This window comes from Anolis sagrei, chromosome 3, assembly GCF_037176765.1.
Source record: "Anolis sagrei isolate rAnoSag1 chromosome 3, rAnoSag1.mat, whole genome shotgun sequence".
NCBI lineage: Eukaryota > Metazoa > Chordata > Lepidosauria > Squamata > Dactyloidae > Anolis > Anolis sagrei.
The window spans coordinates 264857274-264880911 of NC_090023.1; the positions used below are offsets into that span (position 1 = coordinate 264857274).

General features: G+C 45.0%; 1 protein-coding gene across 1 annotated transcript in view; it reads left to right on the forward strand.

The window, feature by feature from the left end:
• RNPEPL1 (arginyl aminopeptidase like 1) overlaps nucleotides 1-22692 on the forward strand; it is a 34145-nt gene extending 11453 nt beyond the window's left edge. Inside the window, exons 2-11 of the mRNA XM_067466099.1 lie at nucleotides 1496-1636; nucleotides 1883-2034; nucleotides 3887-4003; nucleotides 6570-6805; nucleotides 8223-8336; nucleotides 11389-11501; nucleotides 13853-13961; nucleotides 16039-16266; nucleotides 17436-17578; nucleotides 20618-22692. Coding sequence (XP_067322200.1) covers nucleotides 1496-1636; nucleotides 1883-2034; nucleotides 3887-4003; nucleotides 6570-6805; nucleotides 8223-8336; nucleotides 11389-11501; nucleotides 13853-13961; nucleotides 16039-16266; nucleotides 17436-17578; nucleotides 20618-20890 — 1626 coding nt within the window. The 3' untranslated portion in view covers nucleotides 20891-22692. The remainder of the gene's footprint in view (nucleotides 1-1495; nucleotides 1637-1882; nucleotides 2035-3886; nucleotides 4004-6569; nucleotides 6806-8222; nucleotides 8337-11388; nucleotides 11502-13852; nucleotides 13962-16038; nucleotides 16267-17435; nucleotides 17579-20617) is intronic.
• The last annotated feature ends 946 nt before the right edge of the window (nucleotides 22693-23638 follow it).

A 23638-nucleotide genomic window follows, 5' to 3' on the forward strand; every position in this document is an offset into this window, starting at 1 on the left:
GGGAGTTGTAGTTCACCTACATCGAGATATCACTGTGAACTCAAACACTGATGGATCTGGACCAAATTCTACACAAATATTCAATATGCCCAAAAGTGAACACAGGTGGAGTTTGGAGAAAATAGAATCTTGACATTTGGGAGTTGTAGTTCCTGGGATTTATAGTTCACCTACAATCACAGAGCATTCTGAACCCCACCCATGACAGAATTGGGCCAGACCTCCCACACAAAACCCTCATGTGAGCCACAGCAATGCGTGGCAGGGGACGGCTAGTAACAACAGCAACAATAATGATTGTGTGGTTTTCTGGCATTGTATATTTCTGTCGCTTCTGTGATGGTTCATTTGTATTTTGATTCTGTAGCCCACTTGTTGATAGATGTCCAGAATCAGCAGCAACCATCACGGTCCTTTGTATCCTGGGCGTCGACCAAGCCAGTATAGACTTTGTTTTGGTTTGCTTCTCCATAGTGCTAATGGATTAGGTGCTCTTGGTTCCACTCCTCAGCTGAGGCCTCTCTGGCTTGGTTGGACCTGCTGGGAGTTAAAGAATTGATGTGATCATAAACCTGCAAAGGTCGTGGAAAATGAACACGCAAAAATACTGTGGGACTTTCGAATCCAGACTGACAAAGTTTTGGAACACAATACACCAGACATCACGATTGTGGAAAAGAAAAAAGTCTGGATTATTGATGTCGCCATACCAGGTGACAGTCACATTGAGGGAAAACAACAGGAAAAACTCAGTCGTTATCAAGACCTCTAAATCAAACTGCAAAGGCTCTGGCATAAACCAGTCCAGGTGGTCCCAGTGGTCATTGGCGCACTGGGTGCAGAGCCAATGTTAAGAAATGGGGCTTCAAAGTGGAGTTCACAACATTTGAGTGTGGAGAAGAGCAAACCACAGACCACCTACTACAATGCAGTCTGAGCCCTGCCACATGCACAATGGAGGACCAGTTCTTATTGCAACACCAGCTTCTGGTCAAAGGAAATTTAGTATAATACGTTTTTAACTTTGCTTGTGGTATTTCTATACATTATAACTGTTTTCCCAATTCGCTTCTGACATGATAAATAAACAAACAAATATTTTCAAGTGATGTCTTGGTCATCTGGATTTTCCTTCTCCTTCTGACCTTCTGAAGACAGACAAGAAGCCCCCTAAATCTTTGTGATCACCATTGCTGTTTCAGAGAATGAAGAGAAGGAGAAAAGCGGGTCATGAAAGAAGCACTCTCCTCCTCCTCTGTTCTCCGTGCCAAGCTACAGCAGAAGAGGCCAGTGCTTAATTATGACCTACTTGTCTCTTTCCTTCTTCTCTGAAACAGCAGAGGTGATGAGGAAGATTTGGAGAGTGCTACCAAAGTGTCTCTCCCCAGTTTTGGGTTGTTGTTTTCCTTGTCTAGAGACCCTGCTTGCTGTGGTCTGAGCTTTGTGTTTCTCTTGGTTGTGTTTCCTCACACATCCCTTCTTATTCCTCCCTCAGATCTGGTGGCTGGATCCTGAGCTGACGTATGGGAACTCCAAGCCCTTTGTCTTCACCCAAGGCCATTCCGTGTGCAACCGCTCCTTCTTCCCCTGCTTTGACACACCGGCGGTGAAGTGCACCTACTCTGCTATCGTCAAGGTCAGGACTCGGTGACATAAAGCCTGTTTTCACTATTGCTTCCTTAATGTAGAATCATAGAGTTGGAAGAGGCCACAAGGGACACCCAGTACAACCTCAAACAGATGGCATTGCCTAGCCAGCCTCTGCTTAAAAGCCTCCAGAGGCGTGAGAGTGAAAAAGGTGTATTTTGGATGTTCATTAACCAGCCATTATTTTCCTTGATCTATCAAACAGTCCTGACAGTCTTTTCGTGCTGTTTTCCAGGCTCCTGCAGGCATGCAGGTTTTGATGAGTGCTACCCAAAGTTCCTATGAAGAACAAGAGGGCATATACCAATTCTACATGGAATACCCAATCCCTGCTTATCTGGTGGCGCTGGTGGCAGGGGACCTTGTGCCTGCAGACATTGGTCCTAGGTAAGTCACAGTTGTCTGATTTGGTAGCACTGATGGGTTGACACAACACATGTGTTGTACAGCAGCAGATTTTACCCAGCACCCAAAGCCCAAATGCAAAAAGACTCACAGACCATAGAATCATAGAATTGGAGTTGGAAGAGACCTCCTGAGCCATCCAGTCCAACCCCCTGCCAAGAAGCAGGAATATTGCATTCAAATCACCCCTGACAGATGGCCATCCAGCCTCTGTTTAAAAGCTTCCAAAGAAGGAGCCTCCACCACACTCCGGGGCAGAAAGTTCCACTGCTGAATGACTCTCACAGTCAGGAAGTTCTTCCTCATGTTCAGATGGAATCTCCTCTCTTGTAGTTTGAAGCCATTGTTTCGCGTCCTAGTCTCCAGGGAAGCAGAAATCAAGCTTGCTCCCTCCTCCCTGTGGCTTCCTCTCACATATTTATACATGGCTATCATATCTCCTCTCAGCCTTCTCTTCTTCAGGCTAAACATGCTCAGCTCCTTAAGCCGCTCTTCATAGGGCTTGTTCTCCAGACCCTTGATCATTTTAGTCGCCCTCCTCTGGACACATTCCAGCTTGTCAATATCTCTCTTGAATTGTGGTGCCCAGAACTGGACACAATATTCCAGGTATGGTCTAACCAAAGCGGAATAGAGCATGGGGAGCATGACTTCCCTAGATCTAGACACTGTGCTCCTATTGATGCAGGCCAAAATCCCATTGGCTTTTTTTGCCGCCACATCACATTGTTGGCTCATGTTTAACTTGTTGTCCACGAGGACCCCAAGATCTTTTTCACACGTACTGCTCTCGAGCCAGGCATTGTCCCCCATTCTGTATCTTTGCATTTTGTTTTTCCTGCCAAAGTGGAGTATCTTGCATTTGTCACTGTTGAACTTCATTTTGTTAGTTTTGGCCCATCTCTCTAATCTGTCAAGATCGTTTTGAATCCTGCTCCAAACAAGCAAAATGCAAGTTTCTTGGTTAAACGAAAAGTTGCTCTGACAAAGCTTTGGTCTCAAACACACTGCTTAATATCCTTTGCAAAACATGAAGCCGTTTCTTTGGCCTCTAACCTCCTTCTTGTTAGCTATTCTCACACTCCTTCGAACTCTGAATTCCAAACGGTCAGCACGATCTAAGGTTCCCGTTTCGTCAAGGTCAGTCTGTTCGTTAGTGTTACCCAGTTTGCCTTCCTGCTCATTATCAGGCTGAGAACTGTCCTACTTTTCTGAGTCAACTTGCACCTGTACCTGGCTAGTTTCAGCATCACCAAACTCATTTCTTGCTGTGTGATACTGAACTTCCACACCCTATTCCTCATTGATTACAACAGGGACATTTTGAACCAGATTGTCAATCTGAATCCCATCATCCTCGCCAGAGGCACTCTGTGGTTCCAGCTGAGTCACAACATTGACCTACATTACCAGCTGTACATAATAATTAACACCATAAGGTTTTTCTTCAACACACACACATACACACACACACACACACACGGTCCTGCTATGACTTAGCGCAACAACATGGACCAGAAAAACTGCTCATGTTAACTCAGACGTGGGCAAACTTCAATTTCCATGTCTGAGTTAACATGAACATTTTTTCTGGTCCATGTGTCTTCAATGTGGGAGTTGAAGTCCAAAACACTTGGAGGGCTGAAGTGGACCCATGCCTGTGCTAACTCATGAAGCTGAGTACTTATAAGTATTTATTAGGAACTTTTCTTCCAGTTTGAAATTATGTGTGTTTGAACATGTCGAATTTCATAGTAAGAATCTGAAAGTCTTGGTGAATTGTGTCAAGTGTCAATCCTATTGTGATGTCAGTTGTTTTCCTTCTTTGCAACAGGAGCAAAGTGTGGGCAGAGCCGTGCCTCCTTCCAACAGCAATTGGCAAACTCTCTGGAAGAGTTGAACGCTGGCTCAGTGCAGCAGAAAGCCTCTATGGCCCTTATATCTGGGGCAGGTAAGTTTGGGGGACATATCAACTTTCCAGGTTTGTTTGGAATTCACTAATTATGGGGCTGGGCTTAGCACAGCAGGGCAACTCTTTGTGCTGCAGAAAAAAATGTGTTGATCGGAAGGTCAGCAGTTCGAGCCTGAGTCGGAGTTGAGCACCCACCGTTAGCCCCAGCTTGTTGCACCTCAGTAGGAGTTCACCATGCTCATACTACTCACCAAAACACCAAACGTGGTAACAAACAGTTTATTGATAAAAGCACATATAAAAAGGGAAAAGGCACCATAAGCAAATGGAAGGGTAAAACTAACCCTAACCCTATATCCCCAAGGCCATGTAAAGCTTTAGAGCAGTGGTTTCCATGGTATTTTGGCCTAGTCCCAGAAATCCCAGCCAGTTTACCAGCTGTTAGGATATCTGGGAGTTGAAGGCCAAAACATCTGGGGACCCACAGGTTGAGAACCATGACTTAGAGCATGGATGGACAACTGAGGCCATCCAGCTGTTCTTTCAACCTGAACTTCCACCAAGCCTAGTCAGCATAGCTAATGGCATTCGGAAAAATCTGAAGAGCCATAGATGCCCATGCCTATCCTACACTCTTAGCTGTCTTTCCAAAAGAGCAAAGCACTGTGCTTAGAATTACGAGGGTTGAATGAAAAGTAATGCCTCCACTTTCGTTACTTGGGTTTGGATGGGAATATTTTAATAAATCAAATGCAGAAATAATCCTTAGAATGTTAACTACCACTATTCACTTTTCCACATAATCACCAAACAATTGGATACATTTCTGCCAACAATGAACAAGTTTTTGAAGCCATCACGGAAGAAATCGACATTCTGTTTCCGCAACCAGCGTCTCACAGTTCCCTCAACGTCTTAATGATGTCCCCGCAGATCTTCTTTCATTATCGGGAACAGATGGAAGTCAAACGGTGCTAAATCTGCCTTGTATGGAGGATGTCGTACGGTAGTGAGATCCAGTCTCTGAAGTTTCAAGTCTGTGCGTTTTCATTTCAGGCGTCAGCATCCTGGGTACCCATTGTGCACAGATCTTTCTTTAGCCAAGCAAAGTAATAATGTGACCCACATGTTCTTGCGACATGCCAATTACGCTTGAAATTTCTCTCTGAGTGATACGACGATCGTCCTGAATCAATCTGTCAATCTTTTGCTTGTGATACTCAGTGGTTGCTGTCACAGGACGTCCAACTCTGTTTGTCACGCAAGTCAGATGTTCCCACCTCAACATCTTCAAACTTTCTCGCCCAATGACGCACAGTTCTCACATCAACACAATCACCATAAACCGCTTGTATTCCCTGATGAATCTCCTTTGGGGTGACACCTTCTGCTGTCAAGAATTCAATGACTGCATGTTGCTTAAGTGACATTGACTGACCGTCTGAGCAGGGTTCTATACTTCGCACTTTAACAACACAACCATTCAATGCTAAGGCTTCCCACCAAATGAAACTGTAGAGGAGAGTCTATTGAACAAGCCAGTACCTGCCGCATACCAGTACTGCCATCTGTTGAGCAGTTATGAAGGTGGAGGCATTACTTTTCATTCAACCCTCGTGTGTGTGTGAGTGTGTGTGTGTGTGTGTGTGTACATACATACATACATATTTATTTATTTATTTACATTATTTCTATCCCTCCTATTTCAGGCCGAAGGCGACTCAGGACGTTATACACAATCGGCACAATTTGATGCCAAAACAAAATACATACATTGATAAAGCAAAAACATTCAGTGCAATTAAACATAAACGACAGTGCATAATAAACAATTTAAAAAGAAACTATGTCCTCTCGTTCAAATCTTCATCCATTACATTGTCTTGGCCGTTCCTGGGTCAATTTCCAACTCTAGTTTGTTTACTCCGGGGTTCCGAATGCTTGCTCAAAGAGCCAAGTTTTTACTCTTTTTCGGAAAGTCAGGAGGGAGGGGGCTGATCTAATATCCCTAGGGAGGGAGTTCCACAGCCAGGGAGCCACCACAGAGAAGGCCCTGTCTCTTGTCCCCGCCAGACGTGCCTGTGAAGCAGGCGGGATCGAGAGCAGGGTCTCCCCAGACGATTTTAAGTATGTGTGTATGTATGTATACATACTTATACATACATACACACATACCAATATACTGCACACTCCCCATCTTTATTTTTCATCAGTTGGCTCCATAATAGCTTTAATGAGGCAAGCCAATATTATCCCTCAGCATTCAATGCTAAGGCTGTAGAGGAGTGTCTACTGAATAAGTCAGTACCTGCCGCATACCAGTATTGCCATCTGTTGAGGAGTTATGAAGTTGGAGGCATTACTTTTCATTTGACCCTCGTAACAACTTACAAACTGCATAACTCATTGCAAGATGTATGTCCCAAAGAGACTGGATGGATTCCAGTGGCTCTATGACTGAGCTGAAATGGTTCATTATTGGTGCCTGTGGTGCACCAATCTTCTCTGAAATCTCTCTTTTGCACGATCACATGCTTTCAGAATTTGGGCTCCACATTCCTGACAACGGGGTTGGTTCTCTCTCCTTCCCTTCTGGCCCTTTCAGGTACGACATCGTTTTCCTTCCCCCCTCGTTCCCAATGGTCGCCATGGAGAACCCATGCCTGACCTTCATTATCTCTTCCATCCTGGAGAGCGATGAGTTCCTCATCATCGACGTCATCCATGAAGTGGCGCACAGCTGGTTTGGCAACGCGGTTACCAACGCCACCTGGGAGGAGATGTGGCTGAGCGAGGGGCTGGCCACTTACGCTCAGCGCCGGATCACCACTGAGACATATGGTGAGCTGCTTGCTTTCTCTTAGGGTGATCAGGGCTTTTGGGGCACCTCAACTCTTCCTGCCATTGCCTAGGTGTCAAGACCCAGAAGCCTTAAGTAGAGCCAAACACAAGATAAAGAGTTCAAAGACAGCTTTATTATACAAAAATAGCCTTTCAAAGCACTTAACTTCAGTGCAAAGAGTCAGAGCAGCAATTTGGCATCACGATACCAACAACAAAAATATAACCCGGATTATAACACTGTTTAATCCGGGTTAAACATAAAGTTCAGCAATCTGCTTCAAAGTTTGCACAGTTCAAAAACACAGTCACAAAAGGTAGAAAATGGAGTCCCAAAACAATGCAATGTTCTATCACGAAGTTAGCAACGTCTTAAGTCCAAAAAGCCAAAAGCGTTGGTCAAGCCATAGTAATGTAAACACTGGAACGCAGGAATCACAGGCACACAGGAATCTGTAGTCCAAGGACCCAAGCTCGAGAGTTGGCAGTAACAAAGATTTATGTCCCATAAAGACACTTGGCCTTCTGCAAAGAGTCATACATTCTGAACCCACTTTTATCCTACAGTTCCTCATTAGAGGATGATGAGCTCCCCACCCTTTCCTCATCACTATCAGCTGCTTCCATCCCCGCAGCTGAACCCGAGCGCGCATCTCTCCACCTCTGCCAGCGTCTGTCAAGACTTAGGTCTTGCCAAGTGCTCCCCGGTTGCCAATCCCCTGTGAACCCCTCAAATTCATCACTGGAGGTGGTTGGTTACAAATGTCCCTAATCTGTTGAACACGGGTCCAATCCAGCTCATCCTCCTCTCCCACATCACTCCCAGACCCATCACTCCTTTCAAACCCCACGAAATCCTCATCCTCTGTAGGAGCACTAAGTATTTCCCGGATGCGCTTCCTCTGAAGCTCCTCATCGGACTCCGGATCACGAGTAGCCCTCTTTACTCCCCTGCTCTCCTCCCCATCCCCCATTTCACAATCGGAGAAGCCCTCAAACATCTCCGAATCACTTGGGGCCATGATGATCTCCCTAATGCGCTTTCGCTGTTGTTCTACTTCTAACTCCTGCGCAGACATCTTCTCCCTTCTACCAGTAGTAGTAACGTTACCATCACGCTGAACTACAACACTAGGACTCCCAAGTAATATTGTAAGGAGAGAAATGCATTCTTAATTGAGTTCAAGTTGTGCCCACTCGCAATGCGCTAGACAGCTAAATAGCTGCAAATCTGCTGTTGATCTATACCAGTTACAGGCAAACTTCAGCCTTCCAGGTGTTTTGGACTGCAAAAAGCCCATAGGTTGTTAAGAATTGTGGGAATTGAAATCCAAAACACCTGGAGGGCTGAAGTTTGCCCATGCCTGATCTTTCCCATACCTGATCTAAATTTAGGGGTGCATTTATGTTTGGACAGGTGCTGCTTTTACCTGCCTGGAGACTGCCTTCCGCCTTGATGCCCTCCACAGACAAATGAAGCTCCTTGGTGAGGACAACCCTGTTAGCAAGCTTCAGGTTAAGCTGGAGCCAGGTACATCTTGCTTTTACAAAACAGGAGCCAGAGTAGTTCTGGGTGACAGTGTCAAAACCTGTTTTATTTTATTGTATTCTCTTTTCTCTCTTCCTGAACACATTAAATTTAAATATAAATTTAACGTCACAGTGGTATCGCACCACCTTTCAGTCTTCTCCAACCAACACATGCCTTTCTCATAAGCTTTAGATTCCAGAGCCTGGATCATCTTGGTTGTCTTCCTCTGGACATGTTCCAGCTTGTCCAGATCCTTCATGAATTGGAAACAGTATTCCAGGTGAGGTCTGACCAAAGCGGGACCAGCCACGTTGTTCGAATGCCCGATCACCGTCTCCCAAAGCAGTTACTCTACTCCCAACTCAAGAAAGGGAAATGCAATGTTGATGGACAGGAAAAGAGATTTAAAGATGGGCTTAAAGTGGACAAATGTCAGCGTGCTGGAAGAAGCAAAGACCACCAGCATTGAAGCGATGGTCCTCCGCCATCAACTCCGCTGGACCGGCCACGTTGTCCGGATGCCCGACCACCATCTCCCAAAGCAGTTGCTCTATTCTGAACTCAAGAATGGAAAACAGAATGTTGGAGGACAGGAAAAGAGATTTAAAGATGGGCTCAAAACTAACCTGATAAACTCTGGAACAGACACAGACACTGAGAACTGGGAAGCCCTGGCCTGTGAACGCTCCAGCTGGAGGTCAGCTGTGACCAGCAGTGCTGTAGAATTCGAAGAGGCACGAATGGAGGGCGAAAGGGAGAAACGTGCCAAGAGAAAGGCGCGTCAAGCCAACCCTGACCAGGATCGCCTTCCACCTGGAAGCCCATGTCCTCACTGCAGCAGAACATGCGGATTAAGAATAGGGCTCCACTGCCACCTACGGACCCACCACCAAGACACCACATCTGGAAGACCATCATCCTTGAACTACAAGGGATCATCTAAGACCAAAACAGAAGAAAATGGAACTACTGCTTCCCTTGATCTGGACACTCTATTCCTAGTGATGTAGTCTAGAAATATAGTACGGCCTCCACTTCACACTGTTGACTTTTGTTTAGATGTAGAACCTTACATTGATCACTGTTGGAATTTGTTTTGATAATTTTTGTGCAGTTCTGTCAAGATCATTTTGAAGTCTAATCCTGTTGTCTGAGTTGTTAGCTACTCTCCTTCCAAATTTGGTGTTATCTGCAAATTTGATAAGTATGATTTTTATTCCGTTATATTAAGTCATTGATAAAGATGTTGAACAACACCAAGTCCAGGGCCGAACCTGTGGCACCACACTAGCCAGTTCTCTCCAGGATGGAGAGCAACCATTGTGTTGCACTCCAGAACAGGAATAACCCTTTGACTTCAAAACACCACACGTTGAATAGGAAAATAATCCTTTTTTATTGAAGACTAGCTGTCCCCTGCCACATGTTGCTGTGGCCCACATGGGGGTTCTGTGTGGGAGGTTTGGCCCAATTCTATCGTTGGTGGGGTTCAGAATGCTCTGTGATTGTAGATGAACTATAAATCCCAGCAACTACAACTCCCAAATGTCAAGATTCTATTTTCACCTAACTCCACCAGTATTCACATTTGGGCATATTGAGTATTTGTGTAGAGTTTGGTCCATATCCATCATTGTTTGAGTTCACACTGATCTCTGGATGTAGGTGAACTACAACTCCAAAACCAAAGGACACTGCCCACCAAGCCCTTCCAGTATTTACTGTTGGTCATGGGAGAACTGTGTGCCAAGTTTGGTTCAATTCCATCGTTGGTGGGGTTCAGAATGCCTTGTGATTGTAGGTGAACTATAAATACCAGCAACTACAACTCCCAAATGACAAAATCAATTTTTGAGTGAAGGACATACATTGGGTTGTTATGTGTCTTGTGTCCAAATTTGGTGTCAATTCGTCCAGTGGTTTTTGAGTTCTGTTAATCCCACAAATGAACATTACCTTTTATTTATATAGATAAGTGAAAACTGCCAAGTAAAAATATGCTTTAAGAAAACAGATGAGTCTAATAAGGTAGGAAGATAAGCCGGAACAAAATATTCCAAGGTAGGGTTCAGCAAAGTTCAAAAGTAAGATCCAGACTTTTGTAATACAATCCAAAGTACCAGGAAACCATTAATTCACAGCATGAGTATATAAGTGGATGGTTTAATGTGTTTATGATGTTAATTGTTTTTATATACTGTGTTGTTGTAGCATTGAATTTTTGCTGTTCTTGTTGTTAACCGCTGTGAGTCGCCTAAGGGCTGAGAACAGCGATATACAAATAAAGTAAAGTAAAGTAAGTAAATAATCCCAAGAGACAAAGAGTGAAACCATGAACAAGAAATCCTTAACATGAATTTTCCAAGCAAGGCTTCCATAGGACAAGAACAAGGACTTTGCCGGATTCCGAAACAATGCTTCGTCTTACTATATTTTCCTTAGTGGAAACTTTATATCCCTCCGTTAGGTTATTCCCAGCACCCAGAAAAGGTTTCGTTTTCCTTGACTGCCTCTCCAACTTATCTCTCGAAGCCTTGCAGAACGGCAAAGGCCTTGGCTGAGCTGTCTGTTTTGGCTGATTTCCATCCGTCTTGTCTATTTGCTCATTATCTATCTGCTCATTAGTTTCTCCAGGTGCCAAGTTGTTTTCAAACCCCAAATCCTGGGAACTCTGTGGGTCAGGGAGTAAACTATCATCCCTATACCCTGTAGGGACATTCTCATGGGAAACTACACTTTGAACCGGTGTCCCTATGTCATTCTCTGCATTAATATCATTGACCAGACTATTGTCAACTTGACCCTCAGTGACATCATTCCCCACATCTAAAGCCCTTTGATCATCTTGAAACACAATCACAGGCTGAACTCCAACACATTGATAAATATTGGATGGATTTTTATCCAGAATCCAGGGAGGAGAACGGAAGTTAGTTCCCATCCCATTGTAGATTATAAACTACAATGACCTTCTTTTTGTATTCTTGGCTTTGAGCGCCATGTGTTGTGTATATCCTTACCAATACATTGTTGTTGTTTCCCTCTCCTCCAGGTGTGAATCCTAGCAATCTGATGAACCTCTTCACGTATGAGAAAGGTTACTGCTTTGTTTACTACCTGTCTCAGCTCTGCGGAGACCCAATGCGCTTTGATGCCTTCCTCCGAGTTAGTAATTTGGGTTTCATGGCTGGGTTGTATCCACCTTTGTGTGTCTATGATGAGACCCTTACCTGTGTGCACTTTAGATGGGATATCTAGGGAAGCAAGGGAGGCAGCACCCGAAAGTTAGGGCCTCTGCATTTGTGTTTGTTCCTTCTTTCTTTCTCTATTTGATCTAAGTCACTGTAGAAATATTTGGTATCTATGGCAATGTGGCGCAGTGAGTTAAACTGCTGAACTTGCTGACCGAAAGGTTGACGGTTCAAATCCAGTGAACGAGGTGAGCTCCCACTGTTAGCCCCAGCTTCTGTCAACTTAGCAGTTCGAAACATGCAAATGTGAGTAGATCAATTGGTACCGATTCTGTGGGAAGGTAATGACGCCCCATGCAGTCATGCTGGCCACATGACATTGGAGGTGTCTATGGACAATGCCGGCTCTTCGGCTTAGAAATGGAGATGAGCGCCAACCCCCAGAGTTGGACATGACTAGACTTAATGTAAGGGAAAACCTTTACCTTTACCTTATAGCAGTGTAGAGTGCATTGTAACCAGTGCTCTTTGATTGTAGGTGAACTATAAATCCCAGCAACTACTACTACCAAATGACAAAATCAATATCCCCCAAACTCCATCTGTGTTCATATTCGGGTATATTGAGTATTTGTGTCAAATGAAGGATCTAGACCAAACTTGACCCAGCTAATTGCTGGTTTTGTCAAGTTTGGTCTAGATCCTTCATTGTTTGGGTCCACAGTGATCTCTGGATGTAGGTGAACTACAACTCCAAAACTCAAGGTCAATGCCCACCAAACCCTTCCAGTACTTTCTTTTGGTCATTGGAGTTTTGTGTGCCAGGTTTGGTTCAATTCCATTGTTGGTGGGGTTCAGAATGCTCTCTGATTGTAGGTTAACTATAAATCCCAGCAACTACAACTCTCAAATGGCAAAATCAATATCCCCCAAACTCCATCTATATCCATATTTGGGTATATTGAGTATTTGTGTCAAGTTTGGTCTAGATCCTTCATTGTTTGAGTCCACAGTGCTCTCTGGATGTAGGGGAACTTCAACTCCAAAACTCAAGGTCAATGCGCCAAAACCCTTCCAGTACTTTCTGTTGGTCATTGGAGTTTTGTGTGCCAAGTTTGGTTCAATTCCATTGTTGGTGGGGTTCAGAATGCTCTTTGATTGTAGGTTAACTATAAATTTCAGCAACTACAACTCCCAAATGACAAAATCAATTTTTTTAAGTGATGGACACTCTCTGGGTTAGTAGGTGACCTATGGCCAAATTTGGCAGCAATTAGTCCAGCGGATTTTGAGTTATGATGTCACTCAAAATGAACAGAGTATTTTTATTTATATAGATTGTCTCCCTGCTGCCTTTGCTTTACTGCTTTTTATTTGTCGTGTCAGAGCAACCAGTCCATTATATATTACATTTCTAACAGAACAAAGCAAACAGACAGAAAAATACACATCTTGTGAGTTTGGTATTTGGTTAAATGTCCTTTGACCAGTATCTGGCCACTTGGAGTGCTTCCGGTGTTGCTGCAAGAAGGTCCTCCATTGTGCATGTGGCAGGGCTCAGGTTGCATTGCAGCAGGTTGTCAGTGGTTTGCTCTTCTCCACATTCGCATGCCGAGGATTCCACTTTGTAGCCCCATTTCTGAAGGTTGGCTCTGCATCTCGTGGTGCCAGAGCACAGTCTGTTCAGTGCCTTCCAAGTCGCCCAGTCTTCTGTGTGCCCAGGAGGGAGTCTCTCATTGGGTATCAGCCATTGGTTGAGGTGCTGGGTTTGGGCCTGCCACTTTTGGACTCTCGCTTGCTGAGGTGTTCCAGCGAGTGTCTCTGTAGATCTTAGAAAACTATGTCTAGATTTAAGTCGTTGGCGTGCTGGCTGATACCCAAACAAGGGATGAGCTGGAGATGTCTCTGCCTTGGTCCTTTCACTACTGGCTGCTACTTCCCGGCGGATGTCAGGTGGTGCAGTACCGGCTAAGCAGTGTAATTTCTCCAGTGGTGTAGGGCGCAGACACCCCGTGATAATGCGGCATGTCTCATTAAGAGCCACATCCACTGTTTTCGTGTGATGAGATGTGTTCCACACTGGGCATGCATACTCAGCAGCAGAGTAGCACAGCGCAAGGGCAGATGTCTTCACTGTATCTGGTTGTGATCCCCAGGTTGTGCCAGTCAGCTTTCGTATGATATTGTTTCTAGCACCCAGTAAAGTGGGTGCTTTACTGCTAATTCCCCATGATTGCTTTCCCTCCCTGATATTTGAATGTTTTGCCTGTTTTTTCCCCTTGATGTTTTCCAAATCATTCACACGTTTTCTTTCCTCCTTTTCAGGCCTATATCGAGAAGTACAAGTTCACAAGCGTTGTGGCCCAGGACCTCTTGGATTCCTTCCTGGCTTTCTTCCCAGAACTGAAGGAACAATGCATTGAGAGCAAAACAGGTGGGGCAAAAATAAATGCATGAAGGCAAAAAGCAAAACACCTTGTGTTTTAATTTCCCAGCTCAGAGTGATAGTGTACTTGGAAATTAAAATGGTGCTTACACTATATCAAAAGTAACTCAGTTTGCATGACCCATTGACATTCGTGGTCTATCTACACCAGTGTTTTTCAACCTTCCTAATGCCCCAACCCCTTAATACGGTTCCTTGTATGGTGGTAACCCCCAACCACATTATTTTGTTGCTACTTCACAATCATCATGTAAATATCTGATATGCAGAATGTATTTTCATTAACTGGACCAAATTTGACACAAATACACAACATGCCCAAATTTGAATGCGGCGGGGGTGTGTGTGATTTTGTCATTTGGTAGTTGTAATTGCTGGGATTTGTAGTTCACCTGCAATCAAAGAGCATTCTGAACTCCACCATTGATGGAATTGAAGCAAACTTGCCACACAGGACTCCCATGACCAACAGAAAATACTGGGAGGGTTTGGTGGGCATTGATCTTGAGTTGTAGTTCACCTACCTCTGTGGATCTAACTTGTCACGAATACTCAATATGCCCAAATGTGAACACTGGTGGAGTTTGTGGAAAATAGACCTTGACATTTGGGAGTTGTAGTTTATTTATTTATTTACTTTGCTTATATACCGCTGTTCTCAGCCCGGGGGTGACTCACAGCGGTGTACAACATAGAAAGAACAAGGTTCCAAATGCAAGACACAATATAAAATAATCCACAGTCCATCATTAACAAAAAACATCATCATCAAAAAACATCATCATTACTACAAAAGCCATTCCGCGTCGTCTCATCGTCAAAACCACAATCCAGTATCATTTTCCGTTGTTCCATTCCTATAGTCAATTACCAATCATTGCACTTCTTGTTCGAACGCCTTCTTAAACAGCCAGGTCTTTTAATTTCCTGCGGAATATCATCAGGGAAGGAGCCAGTCTGATGTCCACGGGAATGGTGTTCCACAGCCGAGGAGCCACCACTGAGAAGGCCCTATCTCTCGTCCCCGCCAGCCGTGCCTGTGACGCAGGCGGGATTGAGAGCAGAGCCTCCCCGGAAGATCTCAAAGTCCTGGTGGGCTCATAGGTCGAGAGGCGGTCAGTTAGGTATCTTGGGCCGGAACCGTTTAGGGCTTTATAGGCCAATGCCAGCACCTTGAATTGAGTCCGGTAGCAAATCGGCAACCAGTGGAGCTGGTACAACAGGGGAGTTGTATGCTCCCTGCGTCCCGCTCCTGTTAGTATCATGGCTGCTGCACGTTGGACCAGTTGGAGCTTTCGGGCCGTCTTCAAGGGCAACCCCACATAGAGAGCGTTGCAGTAGTCTAGGCGGAATGTAACCAGAGCGTGGACTACCATGGCCAAGTCAGACTTCCCGAGGTACGGGCGCAGCTGGCGCACGAGCCTAAGCTGTGCAAATGCTCCCCTGGTCATCGCCGAGACCTGGGGCTCCAGGCTCAGCGATGAATCCAGGATCACACCCAAGCTGCGAACTTGCGCCTTCAAGGGGAGTGCGACCCCGTCCAGCACAGGCTGTAACCCTATACCCTGTTTGGCCTTGCGACTGACCAGGAGTAGCTCTGTCTTGTCCGGATTCAATTTCAATTTGTTTGCCCTCATCCAGACCGTTACAGCGACCAGGCACCAGTTGCTGGGATTTATAGTTGAGAATGAGTCAAGATCCTGTGATATGGATGGATGATTACAAACAATGATTTTAGGATGACGACTGACCACTGTAATTATGACTGTACTTTGCTATTTTAATGTTTTAGTGTAATTTGGATTATGATGTTTTAATGATTGTTTGTAATACTGTTTGTTGGAAACCGGCCTGAGTCCCTCGATGGAGGTGAGGAGACCGGTATACAAAACTGCTAAATAAATAAAATAAATAATTGTGTTATAAAGATCTTAAAAACAGAGGTGAAAAACAAGGAAGCAGGCTTGCACCACAGGATTCCCTCTGTCCCTATTTGCTCTGTACACAGGCATTGAGTCTGCTTCTCTTCAACCTCCTGCAATCCATGTTGATGTGTCTCTTGCAGGGCTTGAGTTCGAACGCTGGCTCAATGCAACGGGCCCTCCTTTAATTGAGCCAGACTTATCTCAGGGATCCAGTCTGACCAGCCCCGTGGAGACCCTCTTCAGCCTCTGGACCACGGAGCCTCTGGACGCGGTGTCTGCGGCAAACAGCGTCAACATTACCGAGTGGCAGACGTTCCAGACAGTGCTTTTCCTGGACAGGCTTCTGGATGGGTCACCGCTGCCTCACGGTGAGTTTTGCAGGGTGGACAGGAGAGGCAATACAGCTATAAATGAATTAAAATAAAATAAAGTCCTGAAAATAAGAGAATTGGGTGGAATCATAGAATCAAAGAGTTGGAAGAGACCTCATGGGCCATCCAGTCCAACCCCATTCTGCCAAGAAGCAGGAATATTGCATTCAAATCACCCCTGACAGATGGCCATCCAGCCTATGTTTAAAAGCTTCCAAAGAAGGAGCCTCCACCACACTCCGGGGCAGAGAGTTCCACTGCTGAACGGCTCTCACAGTCAGGAAGTTCTTCCTCATGTTCAGATGGAATCTCCTCTCTTGTAGTTTGAAGCCATTGTTCCGCATCCTAGTCTCCAGGGAAGCATAAAACAAGCTTGCTCCCTCCTCCCTGTGGCTTCCTCTCACATATTTATACATGGCTATCATATCCCCTCTCAGCCTTCTCTTCTTCAGGCTAAACATGCCCAGCTCCTTAAGCCGCTCCTCATAGGGCTTGTTCTCCAGACCCTGGATTATTTTAGTCGCCCTCCTCTGGACACATTCCAGCTTGTTAATATCTCTCTTGAATTGTGGTGCCCAGAATTGGACACAATATTCCAGGTGTGGTCTAACCAAAGCGGAATAGAGGGGTAGCATGATTTCCCTAGATCTAGACACTCTGCTCCTATTGATGCAGGCCAAAATCCCATTGGCTTTTTTTGCCGCCACATCACATTGTTGGCTCATGTTTAACTTGTTGTCCACGAGGACTCCAAGATCTGTTTCACACGTACTGCTCTCGAGCCAGGCATTGTCCCCCATTCTGTATCTTTGCATTTTGTTTTTCCTGCCAAAGTGGAGTGTCTTGTATTTGTCACTGTTGAACTTCATTTTGTTAGTTTTGGCCCATGATCTCTCTAATCTGTCAAGATCGTTTTGAATTCTGCTCCTGTCCTCTGGAGTATTGGCTATCCCTCCCAATTTGGTGTCGTCTGCAAACTTGATGATCATGCCTGGAGGATGGACTGAGACTATAACACCCGGAGACGTGACCAGACAGAAGTACAGATTTACTTTTTAGACTGGTTTCTGGTTCAAAATGGTTAGGAACGCCTGATAATTTGATAGCTCATTGAACCACCTGCAATTTTGGGACTAACTCTCAACCTCCTAACGTGTGCTTTTCAGAGGTGATATCAAAGCTCTCCGAATGCTATTCGGCCCACCTGGACAGCATGAACGCAGAGATTCGCATCCGCTGGCTGCAGATCATTGTCCGCAACGACTACTACCCTGACCTTCACAAAGTCCGGCGCTTCTTGGAAAACCAGGTATTGATTGATAGGTTATATTAAAAAGCTCTATATTGTCTGGGGGATGTGATGGAGGGCTGAAATATGTCGCCTGCAACGAATCCAGAAACAGTGTCTTCCTGGCCAAGTTTTTGCTGAGTGGTAATTTGTCAACATTTCCATTTCTCATTAAATACAAGCCACTGAGATGTTAGAACATAGTTTTTGAACATACTTTGGATATTGGTTGATACTCTAACGCCTTAAATTATAATCCAAAACACTGGGAGGGACCAAGTTTGGCAAAGCTTGCAATGTCTTGACCTAGAAATGAATCATCAGTTTCACGTTGAAGCTTCCTATCCTAGTTAGAACAATGGCAAAGCAAGATGAACTGTCAACAGATTTTAATTAATCAAATTGTTTAATTTATACCCTGCCTTTCTCCTAATATGGGTCTCAAGTTGGCTTAACACAAGACTAAAACAAAATAAAGTTAAAAACATGATAAAAAAACCAAAACACAATTAAACACGATACTACATTGGTAAAAGTTTCCCCTTGACATTAAGTCTAGTTGCGTCTGACTCTGGGGAGTGGTGTTCATCTTCATTTGTAAGCTGAAGAGCTGGCGTTGTCCATAGACGCCTCCAAGGTCATGTGGCCAGCATGACTGCATGGAGCACCATTACCTTCCTGCCGGAGCTGTATCTATTGATCTACTTACATTTTGCTTGTTTTCGAACTGCTAGGTTGACAGAAGCTGGGGTTGACAGCAGGAGCTCACCTCGCTCTTCAGATTTGAACTGCTGACCTTTCGGTCAGTAAGTTCTGCAGCTCAGCTGTTTAACCCACTGCGAGTCCCCATTAAAACACCCATTAAAACACCTCTGTGTCAAAGTGTCGAAGGCTTTCATGGCTGGAATCACTAGGTTCTTGTGGGTTTTTTCGGGCTATAGGGCCATGTTCTAGAGGCATTTCTCCTGACATTTCGCCTGCATCTATGGCAAGCATCCTCAGAGGTAGTAAACAACCAGGCACATCTTAACACCTCTCAACAAAAGATTTTCGCAGGCTCAGCCAGGCCTTCAAATGCTAATGAAGGTGGTCAGTTGAAACATTCACACCCAGCTCTAGCAGAGAAGAGCTCTTTGCCCCACCCCAGCCATTCCACAGATATATAAACCCATTGTCCTAATTCCAACAGACCTCACTACCTCTGAGGATGCTTGCTATAGATGCAGGCGAAACGTCAGGAGAAATGCCTCTAGAACATGGCCCTATAGTCCGAAAAAAACCCACAAGAACCCATTAAAACACCATTATTATTATTATTATTATTATTATTATTATTATTTTACTGACACAAAAAACAGCAAATGAGATCTATATGCTGGATTTCATATCACAAAAATCACAAGTTGAACACTTCCCAAGTGTTTAGGACTGTGTGATATATTTTCAAATGATGCACACAGATGCAAGTCAGGCGGCCTTTTGCAGTTGACAGATCATGATTTTGTCAATGTTTATTTCTACCAAATGCCAGCTGAGATCTTTTGGCACGGCTCCCAGTGTACCAATTACCACTGGGACCACCTGTACTGGTTTATGCCAGAGCCTTTGCAGTTCGATTTTGAGGTCAGCTGAAGAGTGGACCTAAGAGCACCTAACCCATTAGCACGATGGAGAAACAAACCAAAATGAAATCTATACTTGCTCGGTCGACGCCCAGGATAAGAAGGACCGCGGTGGATGCTGCTGATTCTGGACATCCATTGACAAGTGGGCTACAGAATCAAAATACAAATGAACCATCACAGAAGCGGCAGAAATATACAGTGCCAGAAAAACCACACAACAACAACAACAACAATTTTGTGCCATCTGCCTGCGACAAAGAATTGGTGGGATCACAAGCCGGAAAAAGTTACAGAGAATGAACACGCCAAACTCCTCTGGGACTTCTGGATTCAGACAGAGAGAGTTCTGGAGCACAATACTCCTGACCTCACAATCGTGTTAAAAAACAAAGTATGGATCATTGATGTTGCAATCCCAGGTGACAGCAGGATTGAAGAGAAACAACTGGATATAAGGATTTAAGGATTGAACTGCAAAGACTCTGGCACAAGCCAGTCAAGGTGGTCCCAGTGGTGATTGGCACACTGGGTGCAGTGCCTAAAGACCTTGGCCTGCACTTAAACACAATTGGTGCCAACAAAATTACCATCTGCCAGCTGCAAAAGGCCACCTGACTGAGATCTGCACACATTATTCGCCAATACATCACACAGTCCTAGACACTTGGGAAGTGTCCGACGTGTGATCCAATTCAACAGCCAGCAGATAATTGCCTGCTGTGTGCTGTGGACTCATCTTGTTGTGTTTCGAATAATAATAATTATAGTGGTGATCGGCACACTGGGTGCAGTGCCTAAAGACCTTGGCCTGCACTTAAACACAATCGGCGCTGACAAGATTACCATCTGCCAGCTGCAGAAGGCCACCTTACTGGGATCTGCACACATTATTCACCAATACATCACACAGTCCTATACACTTGGGAAGTGTCCGACGTGTGATCCAATACAACAGCCAGCAGAGTGTCTGCTGTGGACTCATCTTGTTGTGTTTCGAATAATAATAATTATAGTGGTGCTCAGCACACTGGGTGCAGTGCCTAAAGACCTTGGCCTGCACTTAAACACAATCGGCACTGACAAAATTACCACCTGCCAGCTGCAGAAGGCCACCTTACTGGGATCTGCACGCATTATTCGCCGATACATCACACAGTCCTAGACACTTGGGAAGTGTCCGACGTGTGATCCAATACAACAGCCAGCAGAGTGTCTGCTGTGGACTCATCTTGTTGTGTTTCAAATAATAATAATAATAATAATAATAATAATAATAATAATAATAAGTATACATTTCTCCCTGTTGGAATCTATCTTGTTAGGCTTCCTGAGCTTAGGTCCTTACTTATTATGCTCTGTCATTTTTGTTGACTGTTGTCCTTCTTACTTCTTCCCTCCTCATCTTTTGAATGATGCCCCGCTTGTTCTGTTACAGATGTCCCGGATGTACACGATCCCATTGTACGAGGACCTCTGCACTGGCACCTTGAAGTCCTTTGCCTTAGAAGTTTTCTATCAGACCCAGAACCAGCTGCACCCCAACTTGCGGAAAACCATCCAGCAGATCTTGACGCAGGGCTTGAACCCGCTCCTTGCCATGGACACGACGGCAGTTACCACAGAGGCCCTGGCGGTTGGGTACGAGGACAGGTCCCCGGAAGCCGTCCACAGTGCCATTTCTCTCAGGGATGTAAACGTGTCTGCTTAGCGCACCAGCTCGTGCCGGGCATTTGAAGCTGGAGGGCGGGCAGCCAATGCAGGCAGGAAGGAAGGAGGCCATATGAAGAAAGCACTGCTCCCCCTTCGTGCCATAGCTCCACGATCTCCACTCCCGCCTCCAGCCCACCACAAATGTGCCTTCAGGTGCCTGACATATTGGCACAGCTAGATATCAGGGACATATCTCTTTTTAGCTGCAAGCAGGAGCTGTTTTGGGATGGATCTTCTGACTTGATGCATCATGAATGTGAATTCCAGGGTGTCCATTGCAAGCAGGAAAAATAATAACAACAGTTTTGTTTCAGGCATCACCTGGCAGGTGGCTTGACCTCCAGGATGAGAGAGATAGAGAAAGTCGGCTTGATCTCCAAGACGAGAGAGTTGGAGAACGTCGCCTCCGGGTGCGTATTGTTGAGGTAGTAAGGTGAAGAGATGATCAGGATCATGGACATTTGAAAGTGAGGCAGGGATTCACAAAGAAGAAGGTCTTTTTTAAAAAATGGAACGAAAATGACAGTGGGGAGAACCTGTTTCCCTTTGTGCTCTTTACTGTGCGATTCAGGAATTGGAAGATCTGGAGGAATCAAGTTTTAGGTGTCAAAGTTTGGGAGACTTGGGCAGGGATCCAACAGCCTCCTGCCTTTCCTTTCTCTTTCGTGAGATGATCGATACGCAAGTATTGTTAAACTGCATTAGATTTGGGGGAAATATTCTCCAGCTCTGTTGCAAATCTTAAGCCTCAGCCTTCATCCGTGTCTGAGATATGGCTCTGAAAACAGTTGGAGAGCTATGCTTCCTTGCTTCTTCTTGCAAATCTAAACATGGGCTGCATCAGCAAGGTGCAATCCACCCATATACATCTTGGGTTAGGTTGTTCAATTGCATTAGATTTGGGGGAAATATTCTCCAGCTCTGTTGCAAATCTTAAGCCTCAGCCTTCATCCGTGTCTGAGATGTTGCTCTGAAAACAGTTGGAGAGCTATGTTACCTTGCTTCTTCTTGCAAATCTATACATGGGCTGCATCAGCAAGGTGCAATCCACCCATATACATCTTGGGGTAGGTTGTTCAACGTGTGTGCAAGAGAACGTCCTGGTGGATGCACTGGGACCAAAGATCATGCTGGATGAGTTCCCAGTGTTGGGAGCAAGTTAGGGCAACATTAAATTACATTATTTTTTCCTGTTCAGAAATGTCTGCTTGAGGCCCAGAAAAGCTTGTGTCTTACCAAAGACATTTTTTGCAAACCTTTCTCCATATGAGAAAACGACTGTTGGATCATAGAGTCAGCTTCTTCCAAGCCAAATGTGGGGTCAGAGCTACGTTGCTAGCCAACAATGCTTTTTTAACCTACCCACACTGCTGTTCACCAAAACTTTTCTTTACTGATATTTAGGCCGGCAGGCAGACACAAACAAAACTCACTATGCAACGTCTTTCTCATACAGATAGCCTAGAAATGAGTGGAGAGGTAGCCCTGTGTGTGGCACTGGTGCACTGGTCAGATAGTGACCAACGCTGAGCGACGTGATAGAGGCTCAGATTTTCATGATGTGGGAATGGCTGGGTTTTTAATTTTTCATTGGAAAGGTAAGTTTGGGGTAATAATCAGAGCCGACGATTGAACAAAATAGGAGCCTTTTAAAAACAACCAGGAGAGTATTGTCGAAGGCTTTCATGGCCGGAATCACTGGGTTGCTGTAGGATTTTACGGGCTATATGGCCATGTTCTAGAGGCATTCTCTCCTGACATTTCGGCTGCATCTGTGGCAAGCATCCTCAGAGGTAGTGAGGTCTGTTGGAACTAGGAAAAAGGGTTTATATATCTGTGGAATGACCAGGGTGAGACAAAGGACTCTTGTCTGCTGGAGCTAGGTGTGAATGTTTCAACTGACCACCTTGAGTAGCATTTGATGGCCTGGCAGTGCCTGGGACAATCTTTTGTTGAGAGGTGATTTTAATACTGGCTACTAGTATTTAAAAAACTCTAAAATTACACCAGCACAGCAACAGAGAGGAAACAAACAAGGACAACTAATCACCTCTCAACAGAAGATTGCTCCAGGCAATGCCAGGCAATCAAATGCTACTCAAGGTAGTCAGTTGAAACATTCACACCTAGCTCCAACAGACAAGAGTCCTTTGTCCCACCCTGGTCATTCCACAGATATATAAACCCATTTTCCTACTTCCAACAGACCTCACTACCTCTGAGGATGCTTGCCATAGATGCAGGCGAAACGTCAGGAGAGAATGCCTCTAGAACATGGACATATAGCCCCCCAAAAACCTACAACAACGCAACCAGGAAAGTGCTGGATCTATTCACCACCTTTGAAAGGCATGGACTGTGTGGGAACATGGCTTAGTTTCCATCCTTTTGACCTTTGGGAGATGCCTTGCGCGTGAAGACTGCTTCACTCTTTGTGGTAGATGGGCACACGAATGCATGCAGCAGTAATCTGTGAATTGAAGAGTCTTTTACCGTAGTAGTGCCCTTAGTGGCTTGGCACCGACAAATATCTCCATGGCACGTGTCCATTGCACAATCGGACGCACACAATTCTGCTGCCATGGCTTTTACCTGAATGCTGCTCCCGGCACATGTGGACGTTGCGCGTCATGCTAGTCGCCTTCATATTGAAGAACTATTTTGGGTGGTGTTGCCCATTCTGAGGGGTGAGTTGGTGGAGAGCAGTCACGTCATGACATGGATGGCAGGGATGGAGAAACGAAGG